Genomic DNA, 17,451 nt, shown 5'->3' with positions numbered 1-17,451 from the left:
GGAAAAAATTACTTTTATATCTGAAATTGTCTATAATTATGAATGTAAACTACACTGCTGCTTTGTTACCCATTAATCTGTGTAGTTTAGATATATTCAAATGTCATTTACGCTTGCTTCCCGATTTAGACATCATGGTAGTTTATTAGACTTGACGGTGTGTCCTGTAATTTAATGCAAAAAAGAGCACATACATAATTACTTGCATATGTGAAGCTGTGGCAGTAGAACAAAAATTGGGTATTCCTAACTGTATTTCAACCGTTTACTTCCTGTATAATCCTCTAGATTTCATCTTATGGATTTAAAAACAGCTGTGAGAAGGTCTCATGAGATTGTCAATGGGGCAAGTAAGATTACCCTGGAAGGTATAGGCACAGCCAGCTCATTCAGGGACCTGGCACTGTACATCCTAATGGGATGTATGCAAACCATGGCTCCATAACTGTCTTGAGCCAGAAGCGGCAAACAGGAACTTCGCTGGAGAAAAGGCAGATTATTTTTTTAGAAATCCCGGAAGCCAAAGAGTAAGCCGTGAAGACAGCAGGGGCCCACTTCGGTCCCGGGCGTGGCTTCAGAAACACTGCCAAGGGACTAGCTAGCAACCCACTTCCTGTTGACTAAACTGCCCCCTCTCCCCACAATATCCCTCCACCACACCGCGCCGGAAAACGCAGGACCCAGGGCCTCCACCGCTTAACCTGAGACCCGCAACCTCGCCTTCTCCCAAAGACTGACAGCTCTGAAGCCATGCCCGGGTCTCCCCGCGCTCCAAACGTAGACCCTTTAAGAACCTCGCTGCGGTACAGAGCCTCCCGCACCAGCGCAAACTCCACCCCCGCTCTAAAATCCGTGCAACATTCCGCTCTAGCGCTTCGCAGCGGCGCCGTTGGCTTACGTTGCGGCATCCGATTGGCCGGGCATCCCTGCGCTCCTGTGATTGGGTCCTGGGGGCCAGGGCCCGCCCCTTCCCCCTCCGGCTGGCGGTCGCCGGGTGTTCTCGCGCCGCTCGTCCGCGAGCAGCCTGGCAGTTTGCCTCTTCCTCGTCCGTCCGTCCTCTACCTTGCGTCCATGGCCACCGCCGCGACCGAGGAGCCCTTCCCTTTCCACGGTCTTCTGCCAAAGAAAGAGACCGGGGCCTCCTCCTTCTTGTGCCGCTACCCGGAGTATGACGGTCGCGGGGTGCTCATCGCTGTCCTGGACACGGGGGTCGACCCCGGGGCCCCAGGCATGCAGGTGAGGCGGCGCCGAGGGCCCGCGGCCCTCCGGGACCAAGCCGGGGGCGGGCCGGACAGCTCCGGGCCACCGCCGGCCCGGTTCCCGCTCCACACAAAAGCGGCGTGGTCGGCGTGGCTGGTCCGGATGGGGCGCCGCGGGGAAGCCCAGCTGGTCAGCCGGGGCGGGCCAGGCCCCGCAGCTCCTCAGGGTCAGCACCCGATCACGCCGAGCGAGGATTTTTAGAGTTCTTAATCTTGGGGGCGCGGGGGAGGGTGGGGTCCACACCGGTAGGCCGGCAGCCCTGACACAACTCGCCAGTTACGTGGTTTAGGCATTGGTTTTGGCAAGACCAGCAAAGCTGGGTTCCCAGACGATAACCCGGTACGCTTCCGGAATGGTTTCTTCTGATACTTGTGTTTCTTCAGTATTTTTTTTTTAGGTTATGTGCTGTGTATTTGTTTAGCGTCCTTGAAATTTCCTCAGCTAGTCTTTTTACGTAAGGCACAACCAGTTTGGTTGGTGCGAACTTTTCAGGCCTTTTAAACCCTTCAAAACATGAGAGAACATACTTTGATTATGGCTTCCCAAAAAGATTTCATTTTCCTTTATGCAAATTAGAAGTCTTACAGCACGGACCTTACTGAAAAGTGATGTTTAAAAAAAAAATGTCCCTGAGTAAAATACATAGTGTTTTAAAATTAAACTAGCCTTTTACGAAAACCTACTAATAAATGCTTTCTAACCACTGTTGAAGATCTTCCCTGACTAGTCCTAGCGCTCGTTTTCCTCCTTTTTGGCCCTGCCTCTGTGTTATCAGACACATTAGATTACATAGATACCATCTTAATCCTTACTCCTCACTAAAGAGGGATGCATAATAATTCCTCTCTTCCTAGCTCTTGATTTTTCCTCCCGTCTTCAGCTCTTTCACTGTGCTGTCTGATAATTGACATAAATGCATAGGAAGATAATTGACATAAACGTTAGGAATTAGTGCAAGGGATAGTAGGAAGCCTGTGTAGCCACTCTGTGGAATTCTCAGAGGGCCCTCCTTCCATGAATTTGTTACTTCCACTCTGTAGCACTGCTGTGCCCTGGAGCACAGGGTGGCGGTCCTGCCTGGCAGAGTCCCTGATTTGAAGTTCTGGTAGTTAGGCCTGCCTTGGTGAATATAGTTATTTTATTAACAGTGATTTCTAAGGTGACAGCATTGTCGCATTGTGAGCTTTCTACACGGTGGAAATGCTTCCCATTACACAGTAGTGTGTGTTTACTTCTTATAGGGTGTGTGGGAGGGTAATTGGCTCACTGGTTCTTTTGTTGGAGGATCAGAAAATTTTGGAGTAGTACTACTCAGTGGGCATTTGTAATAGTTCCAGTTCTGCTTATCAGAGTATTTTGTTTCTGTAAAATAACAGTTTTCACTCCAGAGAATTACTTGACAATTGAATCCATTATATGTGACTTTAAAGTGCTAAAAAAAAAATATTGAATACTATTTTTTAAAAGACCTGAACAAACACTAGATGTCTTAAAGAAGGAGTTCATTCTGAAGGGAAAAAGTTTGATATTTACATACAACATAAATATAAACAAACTATTGAACCAAATAAAACCTAAGATCATCTAACATTAATTCTCAGATTCTAAATAGATTGTTTTTTTAAGTCAGCAAGAAATTTACATGAGTGACTCTGATTTTTTTTTTCTTACCTGACAAAATTATTTTGTAACTCTGTACATATATCATTAAGGTAAGAAAGCAAATAGAAACAAACAAAAATAATAAAAGAGGAGGCTCAGCTGGCTATTTGTGATGCCAAATAGCTTTAAGTAAAGACTAGAGACACAAATGAGAACTTGGAGGAAACAGCTGATAGCCAGTTATCTCCTCCTTTGATAACTTCCTTAGACCAGGTCCTTTATTGTCACAGCATCTGGGTGTATTCAAAGTAGAGAGAACAGCCAGATAGGAAAGCACTCTTCTGGATACAGACAGTATAAGGAGATCAGTAATTACATAAATGATTAAATACTCCCTCAGCAAGCATTCAGGTACCTGGTAGGTGCCTACAAATCCATTAAATAATGAAGTCCTGCAAACTATGACTTTCACAGAGATACAGAGTGAAATGACAGGAAGACTGATTGTAAGACCACTAAGATAAAACTTGGTCTGGGCCTTATGTACAAAAGCAATTCTCACTGCTAGTAATCTTACCATTGATTCATGCTTCAGTTTTCCAAACTTAATATTCATCAAAGGCAAACCAAGTGTCACATCTTCATTCAAAACAAAGTCAGTTTGCTTTTATTTGAATAAAACTCCGCAATTTTGAATTCTAAGGCCTTTCACTTTCCAGCTCCTAGCCTTTGAGTGTAGCCTCAGCACCACCCTAAACTTTCTTTAATATTTGATTTCCATCTTTCCCAGATACTCTTGATGCCTCAGATTCTACTACATGTATTTGCATGTATTAACTTTGCCCAGAAGCTTTCTATAATCGCTTATAAATGTCTGCTTCATTCTTTTAACACATTACTGATTTAATTCAGCCTTTTGCTAGGTTTTAGTTAGATTGCTAAGGTCTGTGGCTTCACAGATGTAAGGTCCAATCAATCCCTATTAACAATGATTTTAATTTTTCTCCCTTTTGTTCTTCTCTAAAGTTGTAAATTCCCCTAATTTTTTCATTTTATTACTTAAACTTAAATTTCTTGGAAAACATATATCAGCTTTATTTGGTATGAAATCTGCTAGTAATAATATGCATTCTTGTGGAAAAGAGCCATGTATATGTATAGTAGGGAAATATAATTTCCTCTTGGAGAAATACAGTTTGGTGTAAAAGTATACAAGTAACCTTTTAAAAGTTTATTTTAATAAGTAATCATATATAGACTTGGTTATATAGTATTCCTATTAATAGTCTTTTGCTTATGTTTAGTTTCTGCAAGTTGAGCTTTGTTTTCTTTGTGTTTCCTGGCTACCTCCTTAACCTTTTGGATCATTATCTCTACTGATCTGTTATCTCAACTGATGATGAGCTTTCTAAAAGCAGGGATCCTTGATCATGCTGTTGGAATAGAAGTTACTAACTTTTTTCATCATATATGAAATCCCTTACTTAAGTGAACATTTTCAGTGTCTCCCTTGAAAGTTCAACTACTTATACTCACATTGTATTTGTTTTTTTAGTGAACTTCTGTTTTAGATGGTTTATAAGCTTAGCCCCTCTTGTTCTGGTCTTCTCTACAGATGCTTAATGAGTGGCTTCTATCCATAACAGTTTTTGCTTTATAATAGATAAGTGGAGAAATAAGTAACTTGGAGTCCTGACATTTCGGGGAAATCTTAAAGCAGTTTCTCTTTATTTAGCTAACGTATCCAGGAAGCATCTCCCAGTCTTCCCATCAGGACAAAGGACTTACTACTGTTGCTTTCTCCAAAATTTCATTTTACAGGCTTTTCGAGCCGTCACCCATGCACCACTTCTTCAAAGATGGACAGCATATTGCCGCTATTACCAGTTGAATTTTCTTCTTGTCCCAAAGCCCCACTGCAGAATTCTCATATGGATTTGCCTTTACATTTTATTTTCTAGTCCTAAATTCTGTCTGTTAGCATTTTTATCTATTTAGGATACCTTAAATCACCTTGCAACCTTTATAACTTGCATTTATGAACCTTGAAGTGTTTTATTAGACCTTCAGACATTTATCCTCATAACTTAAACTTGTATATCCTTAGGCCTTGTATCTAATTATTTACTGTGAGACATAGGTAAGACATCTATGAACCCTTCATTATCCTTTAAGTAAAGAATAGTAAAAGGTTATATCTGAGACCTGCTTTTTGAGTCTAGCAACAAAGCAGATTGTCAGTAACAGCTCTAGGAGTGAGGCTTAAGGCCAGGTCTCCTGCATATGAAGACTGAGAAGGCATCTGAAGCTTCCCAAGATAGAAGTTGGCAATATGACTGTGAGACCCAAGTGTGAGGTTAAAACAGACCTGCGATGTTATCCTGGGTTGGGTGAGGGTGGTGGAGGTTGCTGAATCTAGGAGCCATTTGTTCCCCACCAGGCCAAGGAGCTTGAAGGCTGCATGTGTCTGTGGCTCTTGTGCTGGTTTAGTCTCCCTGGCTGGGCACAGAGGACAAGCCTGCATGGGAGCATTTTGACTTACAGAGGCCATCTGCCATTAGGCAGTCATGGTCATTAAATCCCATTTGGTTTTTTTTCTTCTTCTCTCTCTTTTTTTTTTTTTTTTTTTTTTGCTCACATACTCATAATGAGGATTTATTTTTCTACTTTAATATGATTTTGCTAGTGACTTTTTCTGATATTAAGCCTTCTGGTTATCAGAATTCTTCTAGTATAAATATCTAAGTTAAACTAAAGAATTGTTGTTCATAAAAATAACAGCTGAGCCTGACAGGCCCTTGGGAGCCTCACAGCATCATGCTGTGTGGGATCCACCAGTTGTACCTTCTAAGCTTTATCAAGAAAAAAATTGTGCGCTGTTTCCTCTAAGAGTTACTTCTTCCTTGAGTATATGTTAAATGCAAAGCTATGCAAATACTGTAGAGGAAATACTTTGTGTTAGAGAAAAGATTCATGCTGGTCAAAAAGATCCAATAGTAATGGCATTAATGCTGGTTTTAATTTTCCAGGTGGAAGGAAAGTCTAAAGACTTTGTGCTTGTTACATTTTTGACGTTTGCTTTTTTTTAAATTTCATTTTCTTTTTTTTTTTTTAGACTTTGTGTTTCCATGTTTAATTCCTGCTAGTGTGTGTATAAATGTGTGTTTGTACACATAAGTACAGTTTTAACTAGTATATATATTTATTGTACAAAATGATGGGTTTTCTTATGACATTTTTATTCATCTATACCCCCCAAAACAATAAATAATACATGGAAAAATGATTTAGAAAGTTCTCAAAAGAAGAACAGGGCTTGTAAGGTGGCTTAGTGGGTAAATGTGCCTGCCACCAATCCTGACAACCTGAGTTGAATCTTTATGACCCAAGTGGTAGAAAGAGAGAACCTGCTCCTACAAGTTGTCATCTGATTTCTACTTACACTCTGGCGTACTTGCACTCATATACATACCCATACATACAAAGTAAATAAAATTATTTTAAAAATGTCCAACTATCCAATAATTACATGAAAAAATATTTAGCATCCTTAGTCATCAGGGCAACACAAGTCAATTCTGTACTGCGATCTCAGCTTAATGAATTCGGAATTTCTATCAGGAAAAGCAACAGGTGCTGTGAAGACAAGGTTGAAGGCTTCTGAATGATCCTTATATACTCTTGGTGGAATTCTATATTAGAACGGCCGCTATGGAAATAAGTATTGAAGTTCCTTAAGTATATAAGGACGTAACAACTTGCCTTTCCAAAACTCGCCTGAAAAGAGCCTATCGGTGACCTCTTCTGTGAAAACACACCACTACTTCTTCCAGCAATAGGATTGTGGCTGTCATGAAAGTTTATGGCTAGTAAAGAAACGTACCTTACCAAAGTTAAAACTGATGCTAAGGAATCTATGTTGGATCATTCAGTAATTAAAAAAAAAAAGTTAAAGTAAGCATTGTTTGTTGTTGGGTATATGTTGGCAAGTTGAATTCCATGTAGATACCACGTGTCCCTATGAACCTTATCCCCTTAACAGAAGAAAATGATGAGTGCCACCTCACTGTATATGTCATTGCAAGTTGGCTCATGTCCTGCAGAGTGAACAATGCTGTATGGCGATCAAGTTTACGATAGTGAACACATTCAGAGATCACTGGGGAGGTTTTTCTGAAGTGGTGAGACTTTCTGAATTTCAAAGATGATTGTATGAAAATAGCAAGTGGCGAGAAAGGTCTGCGTTTTATAGGAAGCTATTGTCACAAAGCTTTTCAAGTTCTGAGTGTTCTATGAATCTGTGGAAGGAAAGTTTAAAGGGGAGGAATAGAAAAACACAGTTTGTCTTAATAGTGCATTGTAGAGGCCCCGCTGTGAACGGTGTGAGCCTTTAAGAACATGATTATATAGGGCTTCTTCAGTGTAACTAACTTCTTTTTGTCCAAGAAATTTTACACAACCCCAGGTGTGTAGGCAAATTAAATAGTTAAACAACACAAGCATTTACTGATAAGTCATAAAAAAGTTTAAGGGCTAGAGAGATGGCTCAGTGGTTAAAAGCACTTACTGCTCTTGCAGAGGACCCAAGTTCAGTTCCCAGCCCACGTGGTATGTCACAGCCACGTTCAGCTACAGTTCTAAGGCTCCATCACCCTCTTCTGGACTCTGAGGGTGCCGGGCACACATGCAGTACGTATACATACATACATGCAACCACTCATACACAGCAAATAAAAATTAACCTTTAAAAATTTTTTACTTAATATTTGGTTTCATATAATAGTATTTACTTAAGGCAAAAACAAAAAAAATGTGCATATGCAATGAAATGAATAAACTTACCATAAAACAAATTAATTTGATGTTTCTATGCTGAGGTGTGATGGAAAATATTAAACATTTTTCTGAAATTAAGCCATTAGGTTTCTATAAGAGTAGAAAATTTCATGCAGTAAAGATGTTGCAGTCTTTAGGATACAGTAGGATCAAGTCAGCCTGAGGTGTTTCAAACAAGTGTCTGATGAATTTTGTGGTATGATGGCATGCATATGTACATGGTGAATGTTCAAAACCAAGTCCGCAGTTTTTATACAGTGCAGTCAGTGTTGTGTGCTGCCACAGATACTTCAGATTCATTGCACATTTAGTTTTGAAGTATGTTTTGGTTATAGCATATTCGGTAATGTTTTACTGTTGTCAATTTTTTTTGTGACACCACAGGAGATTAAGTGACAGGACCCTCATGAAGAGTGAGTTTCAACTCACTTTATGAAGCTGATACCTATCTTCATTATGAAAGGAAGAGATGCTAGTGGTTTAGCAAGTTGCCACAATGGTGATAAAAAGTAGAAAATGGATTTGAATTCCATTTTAGAGGAAGTGCTTCCTGATAGCTGTGATGCAAGGTATAAACTAGATAATCAGAGAAGTACTTCTGTTTCTGGTTTCAACAATGTGTGTGTGATGATGATGCCTGAGAAGACAGTTTTTGGAGAAAAACAAATTAGGGAGTGTGTTACTTTTGAACTTGCAACTTACTAAATTTCAAGTATTAGTGACATTCCATAATGAAGCATTATTTTCTATCCAGTTTAAAGCTCACTCTCTTTAGACATTTGCTCTAAAGAAGGCCTTCCTTGGCCAACAACTTAAAATTGAAAAATCCATACTACTTGTCTCCTGTCTTCTACTTCATTTCTCTCAGGACTTTTCATCTATATTGTCTCCTTTCTTACTCTGCAGTATATAAGGGATTTTTGTGTACAAACAACGGCTATAACCAACACCAAAAGATTATAGATATTTAAGAAATACATGAAACCACTTGAAGGATTGTATAGTTTCTGTGACTATTTTTTCATTAGTGTTTGTTATACCTTGTCTTAATTCAATTGTATTTTTTAATATAAAGCAATTTTCACAAGCAATTATATATATGTACATATATATACTTTACTTTCTTTAAAGACAATAACTAATATTTTATTTGCCTCAATTTTTAGGTTACAACTGACGGAAAACCAAAAATCATTGATATCATTGATACAACAGGAAGTGGTGATGTGAATACTGCTACAGAAGTAGAACCAAAAGATGGGGAAATTATTGGTCTTTCTGGAAGAGTGCTTAAGGTTGGAACATTTATCTTATTGAATGGGTTTTTTTTAAAAAATTGTTTCTAATGCCCCCCTCTTTTTGTAATGTTGCTTCAAAACATCTATTTTTTTTTTTTTTTTTTGTAACTGAAATTGGTAGTATAGTAGTATTTACCTGTTACTTGGAAAGCAAATTATCCCAAACCCCTTGGTTTAAAATAAGGATAAGATGGTCCATTACTGTGCTCCAGGAGCCTAAGTGTGATGTTAATGAATGTAGATAGTAGTGAATCGTAATGAAGTTTTAAATTGTTGGCCACAGCTGCTGTTTCATTTAAAGCTTAGTTAGCTCAGGTGCACTATGAAGTTAGCTCTTTTGTGGATGTCTTTTTTTTTTTTCCATTTGTTTTGTTTGAGACAGAGTCTTTCTATGTACTCCTTGATGTCCTGGAACTCTAGACCAAGCTGTTGTGTAGTATAGCATGGCAGCTGTCTTATCTCAGGACAAGAGATCTATGAGAGTAACCTAGGTGAAAGTCAATAAATCAGCAGACACGTGAAAGAGGTATTTCATGACAGCATAATAGCACATCCATAATGAAAGGTGTGGATCATGAGGACCATCTTAGAAGTTGAAAGTACTGAAAGTTTGGATTGTTTTCTTTAATTGAGGTCAATCAATGGTTTTTAAATTTAAAATAGAAAAACAGAAAGTAACCACCTGTAAAGTTTTGCCTTCATCATTTTCTTAGTAAACCTGGCCATAAAGAAATATTTAGACCCTAATCCTGACCATCTTAAATGACTGGCTTTGTTTTATTTTGTCCTTGGTAGAAAGGCATGGGAAAGCTAAGCATGCGAAAATAGCTATAAAACAATCATAGAGCTATTCATGAGTTCTGGTTAATAAATTTAGAGGATGACAAAAAAATTGAGAGTGATTTTTTAATAATAATTTTTTAAAACAAGCAGACTTAATTTAACGTGCATTAATTTACTCTAGGACAGTGAATCAACATTTCTAATGAGCCTTGCAGATTTAGACTATGTAATTATTCTTAGTTGCTTATTTTTGGATACCTGTAATAACCTAAGCTTTAAATAAGCCATATGAACTGTTGTCTTTGTTTTCTACCTTTGTGCAGACAAATAAAATACAGTATTTAAGTTTCCCTATTTTCAGCTTTTCATTAATGCCCTCATTTCTATATCAGTTCTTTGTGTTGTTGTGTTTGCAAGATTTGAGATTCTTACAACTTGCCTTTATATTACAGTAATTTGTTCAGTTTTACTGCTGAGTGGTGTGCAGTGGTTTCTGTACAGCACATTCTATCTATTCTGTTGTATTGAACTGTTTCTTGCAGTATAGCATGGCGTTGTTATTAACAGTTGAGAACTGTTAATGACAGTTCTTTCGAAAGCATTATACACATTTCCTGTGCATATGTGCAGATGTGTCCAGGGTTTATGCCAAAAGTAGAATTGCTGAGTCATGGAGTTAGCCTTACTAGGTCATGTGTGCCAGCTTTATCATTTAGCCGAGGCTGGCCTTATACTCTTCTGCTTTCCAGCCTCCCAAGTGCTGGGGTTACAGGTATGTGCCATCATGCCTGGCCAACTTTTAATTTACAATACTTGGTATTTTCAGGATTTTAAACATTTTAAAAAAATAGAATGGGAATTGCAGCATACCACATTGTAGGTTTAATTTACATTTTGAGATCAGTCGTCATTAAAGTTCATTTACCTTTTTCTTTTTCTGTTTTTTTTTTTCTTTTTTTCTTTGTACTAAATTGTCCTTTTTCCTAACTGGTGGTTTTTATATTCCATTTTCTGTTTTATACTTAAAGTTTTCAATTTGTACATATCAATTTTACATATATGTACATATTTAATTAATGAAAATTCCTGAATTTATTACTATGATAATGAAGATATTCTCTGTATTCCTAGAAATGTGTGGTTTTTCTTATTTTTCTAGAGAATTAGACTAGAATTGATTTTTCCGCTTAGTTTGAAACAGCTGTCCTATTTTTCCTGTAAGAATACCCAATGTGCCAACATCGCACTTTAACATTCCGTTAGTTCTTCAGTAATTCTGTCTTTATTTTTGCTTTGCAACCTTCAAAGTGTGTTAACAAGCCATGTCCAACTTGAGGCTCACAGGAGACATTTCGGCCAAGAGAGCTATTGGCATGGCCTAAGAGAAAGTCAGATTAATATACGAGTTGGTGGGGATTGGCAGGGGGTAGATTTTGGGTTGTCAGGTTTGTATGTAACAGTGTTGTGTTAGCAACATCAAAAGTTTGGGCATACCTGTAAGTCTTATTTTTAGTTCTCTTTGTCCTGTGGTTTTCCTGTAGTTCCTCTACTCCATTCTGATTGCGTTTTATTTATTTGTCTAACTGTCTTATCTATTTCTACTTACAGTAATTTTATTCATGCACCATTCTGATTTTAGTGACATTGGAAAGGGACCACCATGTTGTTTCCACTTTAGCATATTTAAGTTAAACACTTTTAAAATTATCTATATTTAGTTTCAAACACTGAAAACTTTTTAGAAAGCTAATACAGGCATAGAGAGTAGTGTGACTAGATATAGATAGCCAGAGCAAATGGTGTGTGAATGTACAGGCATGTGCTAGCTGGCAGGACTGAGACAGCTCATGGTTTTGGTGACACTTGATCCATTAAAAAAACATCTCGTTTGTTAGGCAGCCTCTTACTGTAATTTGTAATTAAAGAGATTATGTACTCCAGACACAGAGAGATTTTGAGTTCCAGGCAAACTGGATTTACATATATAACAGTATCCCATCTTTAAAAAAAGAGGCAAAGAGCCAGGCATGGTGGTGCATGCCTTTAATCCCAGCACTCAGGGAGGCAAGGGCCAGCGGATTGCTGTGAGTTTGAGGTCATTTTGGTCTATGAAGGACAGCCAAGGCTACACAGAGAAACCCTGTCTTGAAAAAAAAAAAAAAAAAAGGCAGAGATATTCACCATGGGGCCCTGAGGAGTTAGCTCAGTAGGGATGATTTGCAGTGTGAGTATGAACACATGAGCTCAGATAGCAGCACAGTGTAAAATCGAGGTGTGGTATACACACACCTAAAACTTCACAGGAATTTGGAATCAGTAGGATCCCTGGATCTCAGTAGTCAGCTAATTGGTGAGCTTCAGTTTAGTGAGAGAGCCTGTCTCAAAAAACAAGACGCAGAACAAGTGAGGAATTCTCCATCAACCTTTAGCTTCCATGTACTGCATGTGTGCAACACATGTGCACACCCACACAGACATGTATTACACACAGAAGAAAATGATTATAATTACTGTTTGTAGTTCGAACCATTTTAAAGATTTTTTCTTTTTCTTTATTACAATTTATTCACTTTGTATCCCAGCTATAGCCTTCTCCCTCATCCCCTCCCAGTCCTGCTCCCCTCCCTCTTCTCCTCCCATGCCTCTTCTCCAGTCTACTATAAAGATTTCTTAAAATGAAGAAACTGTAAAGCTTTGCTTTTTAAAGATATCATATATAACTTCAAAATGTAAACATTCCATAATTGCTTGAGTTTAGATAGCTTGACTTTAATTTTGAGGTTTTTTTAATATAATTTTTATAACTAGTCTCCTTTAAGGAAAACATACAGTCCTAAGTTTTGAGATGTATGTGATTCCGTGGGTCTTGTAGAGTTTTATTTATATCATAGTTAAATATAAATTGGCAGCTGGATTATTTTCATTGTGTTCTATATATATATATATATATATATATATATATATATATATATATATGCTAGCTAATGTGATTAGAGTTTTGCTTTTCCTTATTAGCATTTCAGTGCCTTTTGAACATTTCTGAAGTTGTTGGTAGGTATTTGTGTTGCCTGATAGTGGCATTTTGTTGCAACATGTTTTTTGTTATGTCATGGGCATTACAAGAATATGAAGAACATGTTTTCCAAAGAAAATGATGGCTTTCTCTAGACAGCCAGTTGGTTCAGAAATTATTAGTTAAAACATAGGCCTTTAATAATTTTCATATATCTAAGTGTGTGAAATTTTCACCCGAAATTTATTTGCTAAATTTCAAAAATGATTTCTGGGAAATAATTGCAATGGAACATAAGTTGGGGAGCAATACCACATAGTATAAGTGAGACAAGTGAGGGTTCTTTTTGATTTCCTGTTCTCCGCTGCCCTGGAACTCATGTAGACCAGGCTGGCCTCAAACTCAGAGATCCACCTGCCTCTGACTTCAATTGCAGCAATTTTTCATAATTAAAGGGAATAAGATTAGATTTTGATATTTTAAATTGGTTGGTGCTCTTTGCATTTTATTATTTATAAGAATCATAAAGTAGAGTTAATGACCCCTAGCTTCACTGTTGGGTAGAAGATAGACGTGAATAGTAGAGCTGGACAGCTAGAGGCGTGTTCTTTGAGCAGCCTTCCTGTCTATTGCAATTCTCATTCTTCATTATAAATCAAGCTTTAAACATAACAGGTGCTCCTAATACTGGAGGGCTAGAGTGTATCAACCAACCCAGTGCATGAGAGCAGTCATGAACCTTTGAGTCAATCTCAGAGGGAGTTAACCAAGAAGCTGTGGTTGTATCTTGGCATTTGTATTTTCATAATGCTCCATTGTGCTTAAATGGCCTTGAGGCTGCTGATAGATTGACTGTTCCCGCTATGATAGATGGGTTCTATCAGAAGCTGAGGTGCTAGGGTATTTTCCCACACATGCACTGATGCCTGCATCCTCAAAAGACCTTGACTTCATTATTTCACTTACTTTCTGGTTTTATCTTTTCCTCCCACAATTTAGGAAGAGAAGAGGGTCTCTTTACCTCATGAATATGCCACCCAGTTCATAAATATTCATAGAAAGTTCTCTACGGAATTTATATTAACACAGCAGTGCTGCCGCCTCACTTTTGAGACAGCCAACTCTCCCCTCTCCTTTGGAGTGCTTACTTGCTTTTTTGTATTAACTTCTTTTAAACCGTGTCTTGCAACTGATTTTTTTTTTTTTTTTTTGCTTCTAAGAAGAATAGAAACCACACACACACACACACACACACACACACACACACTCACACTCACACACACTCACACACTCTCTCATAAGGTTTGAATTATGAAATATTTTTGCCCTGGTACATAAAAGGAAATAAATGTACCCCCTACCCCATTAGTGTTGACGTTTGGAATCACAGCCACACTTAAAATCTCATGTCCTGTGAACTGAAATTTTTGGTTTTCATGATGGAACTAGATTTCAAAGTTTTACCTTCCTTTTGTTTGTATAAGTAATTTCATTTCATCTTTCTATTAAAAACTTTTTAAATATTATGAGGTAATTTGAGAGAGTATTATAGATCTTATATAAAATTAATGTGATTTTATAGTGCTTTATCTGTAAGAATGCAAAGAGCCCTGTTTAATATATGTGCATATATGTATGGTTGTAGAAGAATGTCACTCTTAGTCTAGTAGGAAATTAGAGTGTGGAAAAAGCTCTGAAAACGTGTGCTTCTCCTCCCTGTTACTTAATTGGCACGAGTATAGTAAAGGGAGATGTGAGGTGTCAGAAATGCTTAAGAACTGGTTTAATGAAGTAATATGTTTTCAAAGGATTTTATAAATTATGAAGCCACAGTGACATTAAGTGACTGCTTAGAATATTAAAAGTATTTCTCTTACACATAAGCGTCTTTACACAATGTGAGCCAGTAGAATAGATGTGAAATAGTTTGTCTTCATGGTGCTGTATCATTGGCATTGGGTAATGAGTGAACAATTTGTTTCACCTACAGATTCCTGCAAGCTGGACAAATCCTTCGGGAAAATTTCATATTGGCATTAAAAATGGCTATGATTTCTATCCAAAGGCTCTCAAGGAAAGGATACAGGTAATGAGAAACATAGTATCAGTTGCTTGCAAATGTCTATGCTTAGATTAGATTCCTGTGTGAAGAATAAGGATTTTCTTTGGTTTTGGTTTCATGCGGTCTTAAATTTTTGAGAAACTTGGATGTTGAAAGACTGTTCAAGGTTATGCTTTTTACTTAAAGTGATTCTTAGTTTGTGGTAGTTAGTTTAAGGATGTTTAAAGCAAAATAAAGCTCAAGCTTTTGTGTTTTTTTTTGGGGGGGAATAGGTGACATAAACTGGTTTTATTAATGTATAGACCTCTTTATTTTTGTTCATGTGTGTGTTTGTGTGTATTTTAAGAAAATTTGCCCCATTTATCTTGTCTAGTTTTCTTGCTCTCATTTGTTTGTTATCATTTAGTATTATTCTATTAATCAGGTCTAAAGCTATTGAAGTATGTGTATAAGTAACACAAGTCTGGGACTGGAGAGGTCGCTTAGCAGTTTAGAGGGTTTATTGCCTTTTCATCGAACCCAAGTTCATTTCCCAACATGCACATCAGATGATTCAAAACCACCTATAACTCCAGTCCCAGGGGATCTGATGCCCTCTTCTCGCTTCTGTGGGCACCAGTATGCATATAGTGCATATAAACTCACACATACTTACATACATGCACATAAAGAGATAAAATATGTCTGTAGTTACAGAAAGAAGAGTTAAGTGTGGATAGAAGTCTGCTTTAAAGAGTTGCTGTCCAACGGAACTTCTGTCATGATGCAAATGTTTGAAGTGCTTAATATCTGCTCTGTTAGGGGAACTGCTGTGGGCTACTGCACTGCACAGGGCCATTTCTGAACACCACTGTGGCAGTAATTGTTGATGTAAGTCCAGAGTACTTCAACTGTAAAACAAAAGTGTGAGCTTGTCAGAAATCCTAATAGATGAGTGGAGGCTGACATGTAATCACAATGTATTCTTCTTCCTTTGAGATCCATGAATTAGAACTTACTTTAATGCACACAGCTTTAATTAAATAAAAACATACAGATGTCAGGAAATTTTTAATTTGGCGTATTATTTTCAGTCAGTTTCGATAAGGAAGAAATTGACATATGAATATAAATCATGTAGTTAGAGTAGACTCTTCCAAGAAAGGATTCTTTTATTGAGCAAACTTTTGTTAGGAGATACTATGTGATGAAGAATGAATATAATGTTAAGGACTGGGACAGGAATTATTGAGGGTGTCTGCCCTTCCCAGTGAAGCTCCAGTTTTTCTTTGCCATCACCTTGTAGTTGACTGTCTTCATTTTCCAATTCTGTATGGGTTCAGAAGTCAGTATTTTCTACTTTAAATGACAGGGATACAGTTTGTTTTCTGATGATACTCTACATTTTGGAGAAGGGTGGGTATAAATTGAGGAATAACAATATAAAAATATTTTTGTATGACATGATAAACTTGTTCTCCTAACCAGCTTCATTAATCCAATACTTTACCTTCAATAGGAATTTTTTATACCTAAGTTTTTGTATGTTTTTATACTTTTTTAAAATTTATTCATTTTATATCCCAGTTGTAGCCCCCTCCCTCATCTTCTCCCTGTCCCACCCTCCTCCCCCTTCTACCCTCTCCCTCTCCCCTAGTTCACTAAAAGGGAAAGTCCTCCCCTACTGTCTGACCCTGGCCTATCAGGTCTCACCAGGACTGCCTGCATCCTGTTTCTCTGTGGCCTGGCAAGGTCTTCCCGGCAGGGGGAAGTAATCAAAGAGCAGGCAACAGAGTTCAGGTCAGAGACAGCCTCTGTTCCCCTTACTAGGGTACCCACATGGAGACTGAGCTGCCTATCAGCTACATCTGAGTGGAGGGTCTAGGTCCTCTCAATGCACGGTCCTTGGTTGGTGCATCAATCTCTGCTGGCCCCCCTTGGCCCTGATTTTTTGGCTTTGTTGGTCTCCTTGTGGAGGTTCTGTTCCCTCCGTGTCATTCTATCCTCCACTTCTTCCATAAGACTCCCTGAGCTCTGGCCAAAGTTTGGCTGTGGGCCTCTGCATCTGCTTCCATCTCCTGCTGGGTAGAGTCTTTCAAGACACATATGGTGGGCTTCCATCCTTTTCCACCTCTTCTGGAGTCTATCCTGTTTTCCCTCTGAATGAGAATTAAGTATCCTCCCTAGGGTCTTCATTGTTGTTTATCTTCTTTAGTTCTATAGATTTAGTATGGTTATCCTGTATTATTTGGCTACTATCCACTTACTTTTAAAGCCTTTGTTTGATAACTTTATAGTATCTGAACTGCTAGCATGCCATAAACATAATCATAGGTTTACTTGACTATTTTGTCTGCCTGATTGTGAGATTTTTTTTTTTTTCTTTTTTTGGTCTTTGCAGAAAGAACGGAAGGAAAAAATCTGGGATCCGATTCACAGAGTTGCACTTGCAGAAGCTTGTAGAAAACAAGAAGAATTTGATATTGCCAACAATGGTTCTTCCCAAGTCGGTGCTACTCACTTTCATTTACATGTTTCACTGAATTATATTAGTATTCTAAAGGGTGCATTTTCATAGGATTAATCCCTTGGCTGTTTTTTGGGTTTTGTTTTGCTTT

The 17,451-nt window shown here is 38.1% G+C and overlaps 1 protein-coding gene across 4 annotated transcripts in view; it reads left to right on the top strand.

The window, feature by feature from the left end:
• Positions 1 to 982: 982 nt before the first annotated feature.
• Tpp2 (tripeptidyl peptidase 2) overlaps positions 983 to 17,451 on the top strand; it is a 73,614-nt gene continuing 57,145 nt past the window's right edge. For 2 of the 4 annotated variants that reach the window (XM_055605300.1, XM_055605299.1), the window contains exons 1-4: positions 985 to 1,236; positions 8,865 to 8,993; positions 14,783 to 14,878; positions 17,235 to 17,339. In XM_055605300.1, the coding sequence (XP_055461275.1) occupies positions 1,072 to 1,236; positions 8,865 to 8,993; positions 14,783 to 14,878; positions 17,235 to 17,339 (495 nt within the window). In that variant the 5' untranslated portion in view covers positions 985 to 1,071. Of the gene's footprint in view, positions 1,237 to 8,864; positions 8,994 to 14,782; positions 14,879 to 17,234; positions 17,340 to 17,451 lie in introns of all 4 variants that reach the window. The other 2 variants (XM_055605302.1, XM_055605301.1) reach the window with 2 other exon arrangements.

This window comes from Psammomys obesus, unplaced genomic scaffold (genome assembly GCF_907164565.1).
Source record: "Psammomys obesus unplaced genomic scaffold, mPsaObe1.curated_primary_1811, whole genome shotgun sequence".
In the NCBI taxonomy this organism is placed as follows: Eukaryota; Metazoa; Chordata; class Mammalia; order Rodentia; family Muridae; genus Psammomys; species Psammomys obesus.
Note: the sequence above shows the minus strand (reverse complement) of the source record. Positions and strands in the feature narration are given on the sequence as shown.